This window comes from Lissotriton helveticus, chromosome 7 (genome assembly GCF_964261635.1).
Source record: "Lissotriton helveticus chromosome 7, aLisHel1.1, whole genome shotgun sequence".
Lineage (NCBI taxonomy): Eukaryota > Metazoa > Chordata > Amphibia > Caudata > Salamandridae > Lissotriton > Lissotriton helveticus.
This window is the reverse complement of record NC_136068.1, coordinates 1,828,064,733-1,828,082,308: the sequence shown is the minus strand read 5'-3', so window position 1 is coordinate 1,828,082,308 and position 17,576 is coordinate 1,828,064,733. Positions and strand designations below refer to the sequence as shown.

The following is a 17,576-nucleotide window of genomic DNA, read 5'->3' as shown; positions in this document are numbered from 1 at the left end:
GTCATGGTTGCTATTTTAAACAAGAAGGACGCCTCCCAGTGGAACCTAAAGAAACCCCGTGGAAGATGGAAGTTTGGAGAGTCACCCGAGCTTTGGATGCCCCAGGAACCAGGATACCTACACCAGGGATGCGGGGTGCATATGTGCAAAGTGACGTCGGAAACTGCCATAGACCACAATGGAAGATTTCCGGAAGATGCCGCTGGCAAAGAAGGTGAAAGTGTCCAGTGGAACCCAAAGGTTGATAAGAAGTGCCTGCAAGCAGAGGAGACAGAGACTATGCCACTCAGGAGTGACCAGGAGGCACGGAAGACGAATGCTCACTGATGTCGGGAATGCAGGAGAGTTGACGATGCCCTTGTATTTGCAGCTGTATGGACCAGGCGATGCAGAGGAAGACAGGAGCTGTTCATGAGCAGTTCCACGTCGGATGTAGAGAGCCATTGGGTCAGTGTCGGCACCAACAAGCCTTTGCAGTGGCAAGAGATGCAGTTGTTGAAATAGGTTCAGTGTCGGGACCAGCAAGGTCCAAGTTACTCACCACAAGCAGGTAAGTCAGAGCAGGCCCTGAGCAAGCAGAGGAGTCCACAGGAGTGAAAGAAGACCCTCAACAGGACCCACAGGACAGAGTCACAGGAGTCGCAAAAGGATCTCGAGCAGCTCACCAAAGGAGGACTGCCCACGGTTCAAAGGATGTGGTGCAGGTGAAGACCTTAACTGCAGGAGATGCTTGAGGCTGGAGATTCTTGGAGCCCACAGATCTCTTTGGGATAGAGTCAATAAGCCTTGGCAACGGCAAGCCGACGCGATGCAAAGGGGTACTGCTCCAGCGGTTCCGACAAGGGATACCGACTTCAAACTTGCTGTTAAGACAGTTAAGTCCTCGCGGGAAATGCAGAACCACAGTCAGTCAGTTTCGGAGTCCGTAGGAGTTCAGAAACAGCAGGCCGGCCAGCTCTGTTGTGGTGCCTTCAGATGTAGGGAAGTGACTCCTTCACTCCAAGGGAGATGCCTTAAGCTGTCTTGTATGTCCACAGGTCTTGTGAAGAATATGTTTGGAGCACAGGCACAGATGTTGCAGCAGACTTGCAGGACGCTGAGACCTGGAGCAGCACGAGTCTTCCCAGTTGCAGTCTCAGTTCCCAAAAGCGAAGTCCAATGATGTCCAGAGTGTCCAGATGGTCGAAGTTGAAGTGGTGTTGGATTTGGATCTTGTCCGACGACGAATCTAGGGACCCACCCACAGGTAAACCCTTTAAGTACCCTAGGGAAATGGTTGGAATGATTCAGGGGTCCCTCCCAGAGTAGGGGCTTTACAGTGAGGAGGATACTCCCATGTCCTTTGTCCAGTTTCGCCCCATAGCGGCAGCCAACATCTCCCTGAACTGGTATGAACTGGAGTATGCAAAGAGGGCACCAAATGTGCCCTTCTGGCAGTCTTAGTGGTGCTGGCAAGCGCCTCCACTCTGTCCCAATACACTAAGTCCTGTCTGGGAGGTGGTCACACCTCCCTGTGTCAGGATACCTATTGTCCTGCCTTTCTCTGCTCGAGCTTGGCTCAGCAGCAGGAGGGCAAAATCATATCTCTGGTTGGCAGCAGCCATAGTTTGCTGTTCGGTTCTAGAAGACTGGTACAAGGAGCACTGAGGACCTCCCAGAGGAGTTTTACAGTTCATGGAACAATACCTCCCACACCGTTTACTGTGTGAAGATATGATTTCAACATGGTTGATACCAAACATGACAGGGATTGTGGCAGCCAGTTTAGAGATGGTCATCACGTAATGACACTTGGCTACTCTATGTATCGAGATGGCTGATGCATGTACAACCCGGGAGAATGGCCTCCAAAGGTTGTAGGGGTGTCCTGCTCATGCAGGGGTACCCTCAAACTTAGAACCGAGCACCCTGCCTTCAGAATTGAAAGGGCTAGGTTTTAAGTGCAGTGACCACAGATACAAGGAAAATTATATATGTCATAAGTGGTGCTAGCGCCAGCTTACACAGATCACAATAGCAGGCCTGTAGTCACAATTTGAGTGGTCTCTCGAGGGTGACATAATACATGCTTCAGCCGACGGCAGACCCCTGGTGTACATATACCCTGGGTACCTTAGTATCATATACCAATCTGGAGGGTACCCAAGTACTCGCCATGTCAAATTTATGGGATAAAGCACAGAGACTGGGTGTGAGAAAGTGCCCCCTTTCTGCATGGTTCCCAACACTTTTTGCTGAATTGCTGATGTGCTTTACCCGAGTGTGCCCTGGGCTCCTGCTAACCAGGTACACAGGGCCTATGTTATTTCCCTAAAACTGCATTGAAGCCTAAACCCAATTGGCATCTCTGGCCACAGGTCAGCCCCTGGTAAATGATACCACAGGTACCCAGGGCACTGTGGCTAGAAAAGGCCTCTAAGGACTGCAGCACTTACTGTGCCACCCTTAGAGGTCCTGTACCTTCACACTCAAAGACTGCCTTTGCAGGCGGCGTGTTTTGGTGCAGAACAAAGTGTAGAGTCGACATGGCACACATCCCTGTGTGCCATGCCTACAAATTACTGCCCTGGCATACATCAGTTACCCCTCTAGTTGGGTGCCCTATGCCAGTGGTGAGGGTAAAGGTACATGAGCACTGCACCCCTACAGTACCCAGGTCTGTTCCTGGGCACTAAGTGCAGTGCTGCCATTAATGGTATATGGTGCTGGTGGTTTGTCATTACGGACTCCACAGCAGCATAATGGCTACACTGAAAACTGAGAAGTTTGGTATCAAACTTCTCAGCATATTAAACCTTCACTAATGCCAGTGTGGGATTTAATGAAAAATACACATAGAGGGCATCTTAGAGATGCCCCCTGAAACCTAACCTACCACTAGTGTCCAGGCTGAGTAACTGCTTTCAGCTGCTGCCACCAGACTTGTTTTAAACCCCTGGGTCGAGAGACTCCGGCTCTAGGGAGCCTGAAACAATGCACATCTTGAGACGAGGTGCCACGCCTCCACAAAGGGGAAGCCACATTTGTAAGCTTCTCCAGGCCACTTGCTGCTTTCAGCAACTGGTCCCCACTGGTTCTGACCTCCACTTTGGGTGGGAGAAACGGCAGGAAAAACAAGTGAGGAAGAGAGGTATGCCAACCTCCGCCTACTCCACCCCTCCGGTGGGGGAGGCGAAGTGAAGCACAACTCTCAGGCCAAGCCATCTTGCAGATGGGGGGACTCAGCCAACCAGGAAAAGGCTTTTGCCCCCTCCCACTGGAGGGTGGCATAATAGGGGGTGTGCCCACCCCACGGAAAGGACCCATTGGTCCCAACCGTTTACCTACCTGTAATGCCCCTAAATCTACCTGAACCTTGCTTCCTCAGACCATAAGAAACTACAAGAAAAGAAGAAGGACCGAACAGCCGTGCCGAAGCTAACAAGAGGAAGACGTCCACTGACTTGGCCCCAACCCTACAGGCCTGTCTCCACCGTGAACGTGCTCCTGCGAAATCCCAATGTGTCCTGCAGCTAGCAACCTCGAAAACCACAGAGGACCTGCCTGCCTTCACTCACAAAGACGGTTTCCTGTGAACACCGGATTTGTTCCTCTCCAATCTCTGGCTCCAGCCAGACCACGCAAGTCTGCACCACTCTACACCTGCTGTCTACGGCCCGAGCTCGAGTGGGCAAACACCACGAGAAAGTCCTCCCAGCGATCCTGACCCAAGATCTGTCGACCCCTGCCCTGCCTCAACCCTCAAGCTGACGCCTGCAGCCTAAATCCAGAAGGTACCCCCCAACCACAACCAGGAGCTGGTAGAAAGACCCAACCCTAAAAAGAACCCCTGCAACCGATGCCCCACAGCCTTAGATGGTCCAACCGACTATGCCTAACCAGACCTCACCATCCCAACGTACCTCTCGAAGTGGTGGTTGTACCTCTCGAAGTGGTGGTTGCACCCAGAAGACCAATGTCCCTGAGCCTGCAGTGCCTTTGCAAGCCGGAGGTTCCCATTGCAAACGGGGCACCCGACGTCAAAACAGCACCCTGCCACCCATGTGCCGCTGAGGGTGCAACTTTGGTGCTACTTTGTTTGCCCATTTGCCCTAAGCTAAATTTCAGGAGCTTTGCACCCACAACCAAGTGACCTGCTCGTCAGCAGCCACCAACCAGAGGCCCACTATCCCCCAATGGATAACACTGGGCCTCAGCACTCTGCACCCGGCCGCCCTAGTGCCACTGAGGGTGTAACAAGAGTGCTTCCCGGACCCTGGGGGACACCAGAGTCTACCCCCAGAACCTAAACTCCCACTACCGAATACTTACCCTAAAACCGATAACACCATTTTCCTCCATAGGATAACATTGACTGTTTTCTTGGAAAAAGTTCTAAGTGTGGAGTTTGAAACCTAAAGAATTTTTTTTAAATTGCACTGACTGACAAAAACGGTTTTACTTACCTGTTTACAGATAATGTCCCAGTGTAGAATCTATGTGCCCGATTCACAGAACTAACTTAAGACAAAATCCTAAACTTACTACCATTTTGATATTCACAGAAGGCACTTACTCATTTCGGTGTTCACAGAAGTTAGTAGTCCTAACTTTACTACTCCTAAACTAAGAAAAATCATAGCTTTAAGACTTTCGGTACTCACAGAAGGCATTTAGGAGTCCTAAAGTTAGGACTCCTAACTTCTCTGAATACCGAAATGAGTAAGTGTCTTCTGTGAATACCAAAATGAGTAAGTGCCTTCTGTGACTATCAAAATGGTAGTAAGTTTAGGATTTTGTCTTAAGTTAGTTCTGTGAATCAGGCCCCAGGTATACTACACTGTGTAAGAAAAGTAATCTCAAAAGTAACTTACTTGTAATTTTACTGAAAATCCTATAAAAAGTAGATGTACTGAATTTACAAAGCATTGCATTTCTCAGAAACAACACTGTAAGTCAAAACAACATGCATTTACAATTACAATCCAAACTGTATTACGATATATTTACTGCAAAATATTTATCACTTACCTGTGCCAGGCTTGCCTGGTTCTAGAATATAAAATAACTAAAAGAATATTTTTATACAAAAACAATTTGTCTGAAAGTAAATCAAAAGCTAAAAGTACATTTGCAATCAGAACAACAGAAATTATGAGAGAACCATTTCACATTCCAAATTATTGCAGTCAGGCCCATATCATGAGGGGATGACGAAGCAGGGTGTACGTACTATGGTGGAAAACACTGAGGTATATAGTTTGCAGTAGCACAAAGTGTCCTTTCTGAAAAGATCCAATTCTTATGTAACTTATGTCTCCTCTCACCTCATCCCACAAATCACCCCTTAATAATGTTTTAATAATGTTTTAGGTTACCTCTCTTCAGCGCCAAAGAGTTCTCCAAATATTCCTTTTCCGTCACATCCCGTCCATCAATCTTCAGCTCCAATGTGAAGTCTCGCACCACCCAGACGAAGTTTGGGAAGAAACGGGCAAACTGACACTCATCCTCAAAGTCATCATCTGCTTGCTCCGAGCTCCCCGTGGACTTCACTTTAATGAGATCTGTGAGCTCAGACACAAAGCTGGTCACAGTGTTAAGGATTGTGAGTCTGCCATATTTAGCGTGCACCTAGCAAGGGCCGATGGAGAGCTGCAATAAAGAAGCAAATCGCATTGGAAGAACCCTGAGGCATACGTTTTAATGAGGTCTGTGCACCTTGACGCAAGGTTAGTCATGGCGCTATGAAATTAAGTAATATTTTACGGAAACAAGAGCGACCCATACGTCCTTGTGAGCTGGGTAAGTATAAAAGCTCAAAACAATGTTCACAAGGAACTCATTTATCTTGTACAGTACATGATATGCAACTAAGATATTTGCTCTGATTCAATCTTAATCAAAGATATATTGATTCATTCATGACCCTCCATTGAGTCACAGTATAAATTATTTCAGAGTATCTAAACACACTCTTATATTGGCATTCCTTAAAAAAGTCCAACAAACTTTTTAATTAAAGATATACCTTACTTCAGCCGCAGCAAGTAATTTTATTCTGCAGTTACATCCTGTACCACACTTATTTCCTTAAACATAAGTAATTAGACTATTTGCATTTATTGCACATTTGGAATGGTATTGTGAACCCCAGTGAAGTGACCATAACCTATTTTAGTGAATACTGTGTGACATAGTGAAAATGTAGGGAAACAGGTTATTGGTAAAAATCCAAAAGGACGCGATTAGTACAATGGGTGATAAATTAATTCAGGCTCTCTCTTTTGTATGGTGTCGACAGGGTTTCGACCCCCTCTAGATACGGGGTCTCTTCAGGACTGTGTTTTTGGGGACTAAGCAGAGGAAATGAAGTAAATAATACATGATAGCAGAGAAAGGCTAAATACAGTGTGTACTATGGCTTACCAGTACAGCACAGACATGTAATTCGTATATTATCTGGGATGTGAGATGTCGGTTGAATGGTGAAGAACAGGAACGATAGATATTGAGAACCTGTTACCAGGGAATGCCATATTATAGTACTTTTATTAATTAGTGTGGTACACACCAAGGTGAAAATTAGGAGGCAAACTCACTATTAATTGGTTTCACCCAAGCGATATCAGGGATACTTCAGGGTGTAGGTAGAACCCGAAGCATTCACTCCAAGTGTAGGATATTCATGCAAAGTGGTTGCGAGAGGAACTGTAAGACAAATATATAACAGTTCGTAGGCAATATGAATTGGAATTGGAGTAAAAGGAATTAGGGGCAGCGCCGGCCTATGCTAGAGGCTTCATACTCACTTAAGTGTCACCTCTCCTAACACTCGATCGACCTGTCTTTCCGGGTGTCGGCCGCCTGAACTATTCAGTACTATTAGGCGAGTGCCGACCGGAAGCAGGACACGCCAATTGCACGTTGCTAGGATACCACTAGCACAGTGGCCGTGGCGGCCATCTTGTAGTGGTCATGTTGTATAAGGATAGTAGGTTGAGTCTTATCAGCATTATATTGTTGAACACATAAACATGCTATGACCCTCTAGAAATACGCAGGTCATACTGAAGTATGGAGCTGTTGCTCCGTGAGTGATACACTAAAACTGGTGGTTCAGTTATGTAAATGTAAATGTATTGCGACTTATATAGCGCACGTATCACCCGAAGGTATCAAGGCGCTTGCTTAGGGAACCCGTCCTGGTATTCCCCTGTGAGATACCCCGGCTGGGTATCCACAAGGTGAAAGCCAGGCATCCCGCTGCGAGGGGCCGTAGTGGAGATTAAGCAAGCTATTGCCCAGAGTCGCAGAGTGTGACCCCATGAGTCGAGTAGGCACCGGAGCGAGAATTGTCGAGTCCGTGGAATTTTGAGCCCGAGACCCGCCGAGGCGGGGAATCGAACCCTGGTCCACGGCTGAGCTCAGCTTCCGGGTCTGCCACCTCTAACCACTGAGCCACGCTTCTCCACAAGCTTATCTGGGTTCAAACCAGAAATTAGATTATACCATTATGTATGAGGTTGAATGCTAATTCCCAAGTGGCTTTGGCGGCCACCCTGTAGTAGTCTCGATTGGATTTGTTTGCTCACGACGTCGCAATAGCCCCGGACGGAGCTATCAACATCAAGGAACTGTTTTTAAAGCGTATTTTGATAACTGTGGATTTTTAAGTACTATATTGTGGGTTTCTATCGTTTTTGGTATTGTCTTAAGTAAATAAAATTATTGGATATTTTTCTAAACTGGTGTGGTGTCCTTTTGTAGTGCTTACACTGTATTACTGTTGGTTACGTGCAAATGCTTTAACTCCCTTATCCTGACTAGAGTGGTGGTTTCTGCCTGGCTTTGGCACATGCCCTAGCCTGCCAAAAATCCCATTTCTAACAGCTTCATTGTGTTATCTGCAGTGCAATCTTTTTTGACATTGTTAAATTATTAATTTAAAGCACTTGCCTCACAGTAGAGAAGGGGAACATATTTCGCACCATAAGTAGGAATTTTCAGAAAAATGACATGCTTATGGAAGCTCTGTCCTTGCTTGTATATATAATTGAAGGCTGCTTCCTCTGAATTTCTCAGTTTCTCATGATCTCATAACTTGTACCAGTCTGCTAGAGAACTGCTACTCAAGGTCATTGGATCCAAAGGCTGGATCAAAATAAGGTTTATCATTCCACCTTCCGGGAACTCCTCTCCTTAGCAAATGCACCTGGTGGAATACAAGGAAACATATGGAGGAGTAGAAATGGTAATAAACATACCACCCCCCGGAAGAGACACTGAGGACAGAGTGTACAGAACGTATAAAGAAGCGATTAGAGTGGAGGACCAGATACTATGTGAATACAAAGCATGCAGTGACTGGCCCGACCCTGAAAGGCCTCCGTTTCTCACCCCTTGCTCCCTCGCCCGTTCCCCAGAGATTGCACAGACGTAAGGATACTGCAGCTGCTCCAGTGCATACTGGTTGATGGTGCCCATACTGTTGTAGACAAAGGTGCTGCTCAGCAAGACGGCCAGTGCGAAGACCCAGGAGTCATTCTTCGAATCGCCCTTAAAAATTGACAAACAATTTTTATGAGTTGGATTGGTGAGGAAAGTTTGGCCTAATTTTAGTGATTATTATTATACGTATATCCTTATAACTTTTATCAAACTAGAGGACAGCATGCACCGACACAGCTAGGCATGCAAGCGATGGCTACCACCCTATCTTCTTGTCACCTTCTCCCAATCTTACCTTCTCCACATCTCCCAGTCCCTCAGTGTCGAGCAGCACCAAAGTGTGGTTGGGTTTCTGCGGGTGAGGAGCACACCACATCCAGATCCCTTTGGTGTGAGACTGGATGGTAGATCCCAGTGCAAATCCTGGAAAAGATATAGCAGCTTTGTTTAAGGAAGGAAGACACTGAACCTCAAGCGAGATGTTACCTGGGGCTCGCTTGTGGTGTTTGCCACAACATGCAGTAGAGACCTCACCTTTCTGCTGTCCTGCAAGCTTGTTCATGAGGTAGGACTTGCCTGTACGGTAGAGCCCCACAATGGCCACCACCACCACAGGCTGGGTAATGCCATTGAGAATATCTAGAGCGCGTGGGTTCACCTGCAACTGGCAATCTGCGTTGTTGTCGATGAGACAGATGGGCGCGTCCATGTGCATCGTGGAGGCCATTTTACATCAATGAGATTAACCTGTGTCAAAAGAAATGGAATAAGAGAACCAGTGAGAAAACAGAAGTTTAGAATGCTAAAATGTTTTACTTTCATGAGGCTGTGTCAAGAAACAAGAAGGGAACAAGCAAATAAGACAAGAGGAAGAAAGCTGACAGGTGCACTAAGGCACTTTACTTTTAAGAGAAAAACTTCTGCTTAAATAGAAATAAGGATTATGTTGCGATGATCTTGGAATGATTTCTAAATTCTCACAAGTGGTAATTTTTTTTCTAAAAAAGTGTCAGCCTGCCTGCAAAGAGCAGGGAAGTATTAAACAGAAAATATTTTATTGTGACAGGAGCCACACAAACAGAAGGACAAGTTTAGTGGTGTAGAGTAGTTGGGTCTGGCTGAATACAAGTCAGGCATGACAGTAACGCGAGTTCAAACATGTCAAAGGGACAATTCTGGAGAAGGCCTAGAACACTGCTTTTCCAGCTCACATTCATTACTAATGATTAAAGCAGAGTTCTTCATCACAACCCAGGTAAGATTAACTGTGTCCCTTAGATGTCAATAACCTTGCTCAGACCTCTTGCTTGTATGTTTGTTCCATGTCTTGAAAAATAATTAATTCAGTCTGTTATGCACACAAATGAGTCTGACTAGTCTTTCTAATAATACAAGCTGTATTTTATTTAATTTAATAAGTGACTATCTATAAAAAGCTGGTAGGGCAGGGGTGCACTCAGTCACATATCTGCTAAGTGTCCTCACATCAAGTGCTATATTACTTTGTCACTCCTGGCTTATTAAAGCCCGCTGCTGAGAGCTATACCGGTAGTTAAAGGCCTTGAACCAGAGTAGAATTATGGAGAAGGTAATGGTTCAATCCACATCAGTCATTGGCTCTCTTGCCCTGTGAATTATGCCATTTTCAGATTACTTTCGTACCCTGACCTGAAAATGAGTGCGCTTCATTGTCAGGGTTGGTCAGGCAGACTTTTCGTTTTAACTGTTCTCCTTTTATAGTTCCCCTTTAATTTCTTTGCTCTCCTCTGTATTCAAATTTTCTCAAGAGGATACTACATTAAAAGAAAGGTAAGGGCACAAAATGTGTTGCTTACCAAGTTTCACCATGCATGTCACTTAAACTGGAGCGCAAGCGGGAGCATCTCCCTGTAGTCACACCCTTTAGCATGGAATTAAAAAACAAGCATTTACAATGCAACGGTTTCGCCTTTGTAAAAGTTAGAGCTATTGGCATTGTAAATGACAATTTTTTATATTTATGTGTTGGTTTTGAAAACATAAATAAATGGCATTGTCATTTACAATGCCAATAGCTTAATCTCTCGCAAATGCGAGACCTATTGCATTTGCATCCACACGCACACACACAGAGAGCCACACACACAGCAACGTCTCGCAACACTCGATAAAGTGTAAAGCTTAGCTCTAGGTAAGCTTGTGCTAAGTAACCATCAATCCATCAATCCTAAGTAACCATCAATCCAATTCATTAAGCATTCAATAACACCTGGGGATGATAGGGTGAGACAAACCGGAGGATTGTGGAAAATTGAAAGAAGTAGAGGAACAGAAGAAAGGTGAGACACCAGGAGCACTGATGAAAGAAGAGAGAATTAAAAGAATAGAAGAAAGGTGAGACAAGCAGGAAGACTGAGGAAAGGTGAGAGAAGTAGAAGAATGTGAGAAGGGTGAGAAGAGAAAAAGTAGGGAGGATTGAGGAAAGGTGAGAAACGCAGCAGGACTGAGGAAAGATGAGAGAAGTAGAAGAATAGAAGAAAGGTGAGGCAAGTGGGCTTGAGAAATAGTGTAGCGAAGAGTGAACACGACAGTGTAGTGAGCGACAGTGGTGAAGCATATGTGAACGTCTGAAAGCGGCAGGGGGACAATATGTTGAGACATGGAGGAGAGGTGTGGTGAGACTCAGTAGAGTTTGGGAATTCATTGTGTTGGAGCATGGAGCAGAACTGTGGGCAAACTAGTTTGTTGAGATAATGTCTGGTGGGTAAGTGGGTGTGTGAGGGACGAAAGAGAAGCGTGGAGGAGAGTTGTAGGAAGGGCAGCGCACTGGGGTTTGGGGAACAAGGTGGGTTGAGAGGTGTGGAAAGACCTTTAAAGACCGAATGCGATCAGGCCCTACCACCGGCACATCCACAATGAAATGACCTTTGTACGAGCGCCAGGCAAACACCGAAAACAAACATCCCTCTTACGGCCCCTAATCTGATAGTCATTTCCACTGATTGTGAGAACCCGTAGACTGTGTTCAAACACCTTAGCGTGCTGAAACTGGCATGCACGCAGGGCTTTGTTTATCCTCAAAGCCATTCCGGGGGAGGGGGCTGGGCCTCCGGCTTGTAGGTTCGTCGTGGTGGGGAAGTGAGGGTGGCATTTAGAAAAGAAGTCCATGCAGAACAGCGAAGTGCTGGAGTTTTTGTTTTAAAAAAAAAAAGCTGGCCTGGCCGTAGGAGGCCGTCCCAGCCCCGCATGTTGAGCCGACCGCCGCAGCACAGGCCGTGCTGTCCAAGAACTAGTCATGCCAGGGCGCCCCCACTAACAGCTCGAGACAGCCGGGTGATGCCACTAGGTCATGCCATCCCCGGGGAAAGGCAGCCGTGGGTGAGGAACAGACTTGTAGAGGTCGTGTGAGAAATGCATTCCAAAGGCATGCTCTTCATATCCGGCCTGATCTCTTCTTTTCACCAACACTAATTCTTTATGGTATATCTCCATATTGTACGTGTCATAATGCATCGCTCTTTTATGTGGCCTAACGGCTAGAGCGGTCGATCCCGAAGCTGGGGAACCGGGTTCGAGTCTCGGCAGGGACGCTCCACATCCTGTTATTCTGGGTAAATCAATTAATCTCCCCGTGCCTAACAAAATGAATATGCCCGTCTGTAACGCAACTGATGCTCATGTAACGCGCTGGGATACCTTCGGTCACGTTCGCGCTATATAACACTAACAAAATAAAGGGAAGACTTTATAATCCACGAGCAAATAATATAAAAAAGATATCAAAAGAATATTTACAACGTTCTCATCTATCTCACACAATGCATCAAAAATATTAAAAGCAACATTTCCCCCAAAAACCGAGCACAGGCGAGAGCCAAAACAGTATAAAATTAGTTCCCATATCTTTAGGTGGCTGTTAGGTCAGAGGGTAAAAACAACGACTTATCCATTTTTCCTTTTCTTTTATTGTACTTTGTATAACATGCCTTTTGAATGTTCTATGTTGTTACGGTTTTAATTAACCACACAATAAAACAAGGAAAAACAAATAACGTTCAATAAAGCAACAGCTGCAAATTGAGTGTATTATCAGCTGGTGCTGTTAGTAATTATTTGGCGTCTTGATAAATTCCCATAAACTTCAATACGTGCTACTAATTTGTAGATGTGAATGACAAATTTGTGATGAACATTTACCTGTGTGACTATCACTATTAAGCTAGGATTTTAAATTCGTACCTGCGTCCGTTTGAAGGATTTCGCAATACTGGCTGACGGCGCGGATTGGGTCATTAACGATTGTAATGTGTGGCATATTTGATGTCGGAGTTTTAATTCAATTTTAACTGTATGCGTTAGTATTTTGTATTAAGATGCAATTGCACGAATTATGCTAGGAGACGTCTTCCTCGCCACCCCTGTCCTAAACCATTTTATTGCCCGAGGACTTTGGAAAAACCCTCTTAATTACCAGACTTTATCCTTATTGTGGGGGAGGGGGGGGTTCAAAGGTTTGATAGGCCGCACCTATTCTATGCCCCACACCCCACAGAGACTCACACCTGCCACCCCTCCCCCAACATTAGTCTGTGATATTTTGCCTCAATGGCGTACACCGGCTAACAGCCCCCACTTCTCCCTCGCTACAGACAGCGTACGGGGGGGGAATCCTTTTCTCAGGGTCTCCCGGCACGTTGTGCACCGGAGCACTTGCTACCTGCCGCACACGCGGATCTCTAGCCTCAAGTGAGTCTTTTTCGGTCCTTGTCACTCTGTGCTTTATGAACAGCAACTGTCCCCTGCAACACCACTAATCCCCCCGGCACTCACGCTGGGCTGCAGAGAAAGCTGCGTGCGCTAAAGCGAACAAGCCGAGGCCCACCAGCCCCTTCCAGAGCGAGGACGCCATGATCAGCTGCGGCAGCCTCTTACCGACCCGAGGCCTGCTCCGCTGAAGCGCACTTCGATGGCGTCACTAGGAGTGGGAGGGCGGGGGCACTCTGATGACGTCACTATTTAATTATTGCATTTCTACACAGCGCGAGCGTTACCTGAAGCAGCTCTTTACAGTTTAGGCGACCCGATTTTGTAAACCAAAAACCGGGACGTTCCAGCTACTTAGAAGTAGGACCATATTTATTGCCCTCTTCCACGTAGGACCTCATTATAACCTAGACAGAGCGAAATTGCGGCGTTTTATTTCACTATGTGTGGGACACCTAAATATGTTTCTGGTAGGTAAAACCAGCTGTAAACAAGTCAGGTCCCGGGCCGGCCAGCCAATCACAGCGCGGCCCGGGGAATGACGTCACGGGGGTGTCCCGGGCTGGCAGCCAATGACAGCGCGGCCCAGGACAAAGGGGCGGGACTTTAAAAAAGCCAGAGAAACGCCCCCGAATCGCGTTTTCACGGGGAAAGCGTGATTGACAGCCTCTGTCTCCCAATGGCTAGCCTCCATTTATGGAGCTAGCCAATGGGAGACAGAGGCGGGACTAAGCCCCACACTGTAGGAACATAAGATTTCTCCTGGGCGGAGCTAGTGCTCCGGCCCAGGTGAAACCTAAAAACACACACACACACACACACCCACATTAACATATCCACGTGCTCTCTGGTCACATCAAGCTATTCAGGCCCAAGCGCATACTGCGTCCAAATTCAATTGAATTTGGTGGTAAGTGGCAGATTTTGTGTCCTCACGTCTGTTTCAATTGCACTTAACTTCTGGGTGTTGCTTATGAGTGATGGTTTATCGATGAGGGTGGGCAGATATGGGCTACGACTGGGGACTCCAAGAATAAATCTAGGTTAAGGCATCCCAGAGATACTTTTGTCAACCTTGATTGTTTTTTTGTTCTGCTGCTTGGATCCCAAAATGTTTGTTTGTATTGTCTTCCCCTATCCATTTGCTCCATCCCAGGTGTTGATCTACGCAAAGATGTTGTCGCAGTCCTATGATGAAGCATGCCACTATTAGTGGGTGAGGGCATTTTATAAAATCCTTGGGTTTTTCCTAAGTATTGCTTCTGTTCTCAGAAATCACTCACATCTCCTCCTTTTCCTCTTTTTGTGGGTATAAGAGAATACCATGGCATGTTGCGGGACACAATGGGGTACACTTGTTAGATTTTGAGATGTAATCACACGTGGGTATGAACATTCAGTAAGGGTCCCATGAAGTGGATAAAGCACCTGTCCACTCCCAGAAGAAATACATGTGCAGTTCATCGAAGGATGCACATTTTCCAAGTAGTGTAAGAATCTGGCAAGTCACTTGCTGACATTCTCACACTAGGAAAGTCGCAAAAAATATAAATCAGCGAGAGTCTCACACATGGAAATGACGAAAACCATAACGGCAGAACCAGTGAACATAGTTAAAAGTGGTCTACCCTGTCCCATAGTAATGGTATCTGAAACGAAGGAGAAAACCTGTTGGTAATGTGAAGGGGCTACTCACACGCTGGAGATTGCCCAGTTAAAAGAAAACAATGCGTACACAGCTGGAAGTCCTACCACTTTGATAAAGTCTGCGGCTTTGTGAATACGAAGATAAGAAGAAAAAAATTGAACTAAAGGACGTTCAATACTGCAGCGTTGACACAACCCCCTCATGAGAACTCAACAAAGACATGGATGATGGATATCAGGACAAAGTCATAAATCTGGTCTACACCATGAAACAAAAAAAGCAAAGATTTGTCGGCACTGCCAAAATGTCAAATTAACACAGGCCAATGTGCCATCTCAGACCCCATCTATGGTGGAGTCACGATTACCATCATGGCCAAACGCCACTATGAACTTTTCATGCCAGTACTGGGAAAAGCAAAAGAATTTGCATACAGGAGCACAGAGCCACAGTCACTATGTAGATGTTTTTCTTGTAGTTGACTCATGCCAAACACTTGGTATCCACCAAGAGCTGCATCTCAGGAGAAGAGGAAGGGTCGTTGTTAAGCTGTGAAAATAAAGAATAGTTACAACTTATCCTGTGAACCATTTTTCACCCCAAGGACTGGCTTGGGCCACTTTTGATAATTTCCCCAAACCATATAACCACCATAGCCTGTATAGCCATGCATCTTGGTGGGTATTATCTGTTGGCCCGGCAAAGCTAAAAAAAATTGCTTCCCAGCTAGCGGCAGGCCTGCGCTTAGTTGGCCCCTTCTCTTATATGGAGGGTACACCGCTGCTGGTGGTCTGCCCAGAGCTAGCCCCTCAGGGCAGGCAGCCAGGCCCCAGCCCAAGATCTCCTCAATGAAAGCAGACTTTATACCAATGAAGGTTAAGAACAGGTCAGACTTTATGTTAATGATGTAAGTCAGATATGATTTCATGGCCTGGACAGCTGTACCGACTCCATTTATGAAGCCTGCCTGCAGGCCAGACAAGGTCTGTTGTTCCTCGATCCACATTTCAAGTTTATTATGATAAGGAACTCCAACGGAGGTCCATATAACAAACAGCGAGCTACATACAGGCATTTCAACAAATGGAAACCTAAGCATTTAAAGGCCTCCAATACAACAAATAGAATGAACAATGGAAAGAACAACTCTCAAAGCATCTGGAAACAAGCATTGGCATAGCCAATAGGTCTCGCCTTTGGGGCCTTATAAGTATTTAGTTATGCAGCACAATATCCTTGGTGCAACAACATCAACTGTTGCGTGGCTAAACATGTATAAGGTCCCAAAGGCGAGAACTATTGGCTATGCCAATGCTTGTTGGGATTAGGGTCAGTTTGTCTGGAGCCTGTCTTGTTCGTACTGTCCACAGTCAGCAGTGCAGCCAAAATGTACAGGTTTTCAAGATGTCCGTTGTTGTGAGGCAGTTCAATGGATAAGAACTTTTTACCCTATGTACAGTCTGGTTGAAAACGTTATGCAGCACCGCTCTTTTGTCGTTTGTTTTCTGTGCCACAAAATCTATTTTTTTCTCTCATTGAACACTGTCTATTGTGCCTCGATGAATTACTGGCCCAGTGAGCACCTTCAGACACCGCACCTGCCACGGCTATGTATCACGTCACGCTAACAGCTACCCTTTTAACAGCTCAGTGGCTGCATCTTGTACAGCGTTCCTCAACCTTGAGGTTAGTTTTGCGGTTAATGTTAATGTTAAGGCTATTTATAGAGCGCATCTGCTACCAAAAAGGTGTCCTGGCGCTAAGAGAAGTTTCTGAAGAGGAATCAGATGAAGAGAAGTATTGAAATGTTGGTTTAGTTTATGAAAAGCCAGGTTTTTAGAGTCTTTCTAAAAGAGAGAAGGTTGGTCATGTTTCTCAAAGAGGGGGGGGGAGTGCATTCCAGGCCTTAGCTGCATTAACTGTGAACCTTCTACCTCCCCAGTTGGCCTTCTTCACCCTAGGTATTGTTACCAACTTGGCATCAGAGGAACGTAGTGTTCTGGTAGGGGTGTACAATTGGATAAGTTGTTTAAGAAATTCTGGACCGGTTCCATGGAGGGCTTTGAAAACCAAGCACAAGGCTTTAAATTGGGTGCGTTTCCTTACCGGAAGCCAGTGTAAGGCTTTGATTTAGGCAGAAATGGATTCAGCTCTAGGTAAACAAGTGAGTAATCTAGCCGCTGCGTTCTGCAGAACTTGTAATTTATTCAAAGATCCCTCATGTATCTTTAGGTACAAGCTGTTGCAGTAGTCTAGCCTGGGCATGATTAAGGCAGTAACAATGATTTTTTGTGCTGCTTTAGGGAGGGATGGCAATATTTTTTTGCAGGTTTTAAGAATATAGGTGGTAGTCGAGACCACTTAGTTAATCTGGACCCTACAGTTCAGTTTCTCATCGATCCACAAGCCCAGGTTTTTCACTTTTTTTACTGGCGTAGGAAGCTGGCCTAGGTCTAATGACCAGCAGTCTGGTGTCCAGAGGTTGGGATTGTTTCCAAACAAAACCACCTCTGTCTTGTTGGAATTCAACTTTAGGCAGTTTTGAGCCATACAATCCCCCACGGCACTCGTACAGTTCTGCAGCCTCCAAGGGGCTGTCTGAGAACCGCCCGGAAGAAGGTTTACGACTATCTGAGTGTCGTCGGCATAGGATGTTAATGTGAATCCAAATGATTCTATAAGTGGGGCCAGCATGGAGACGTAAATATTAAAAAGGGTTGGGCTCAGAGATGAACCCTGAGGAACACCACAGGGC

General features: G+C 46.0%; 1 protein-coding gene across 4 annotated transcripts in view; it reads right to left on the bottom strand.

Annotated features, from left to right (window-relative positions):
* LOC144770822 (guanylate-binding protein 3-like) overlaps positions 1 to 17,576 on the bottom strand; it is an 84,582-nt gene that overhangs the window by 46,591 nt on the left and 20,415 nt on the right. For all 4 annotated transcript variants that reach the window (XM_078655595.1, XM_078655593.1, XM_078655594.1 and 1 more), the window contains exons 2-5: positions 8,965 to 9,177; positions 8,726 to 8,853; positions 8,429 to 8,538; positions 5,358 to 5,566 (exon numbers count right to left, since the gene is read on the bottom strand). In XM_078655595.1, the coding sequence (XP_078511721.1) occupies positions 5,358 to 5,566; positions 8,429 to 8,538; positions 8,726 to 8,853; positions 8,965 to 9,157 (640 nt within the window). In that variant the 5' untranslated portion in view covers positions 9,158 to 9,177. The remainder of the gene's footprint in view (positions 1 to 5,357; positions 5,567 to 8,428; positions 8,539 to 8,725; positions 8,854 to 8,964; positions 9,178 to 17,576) is intronic.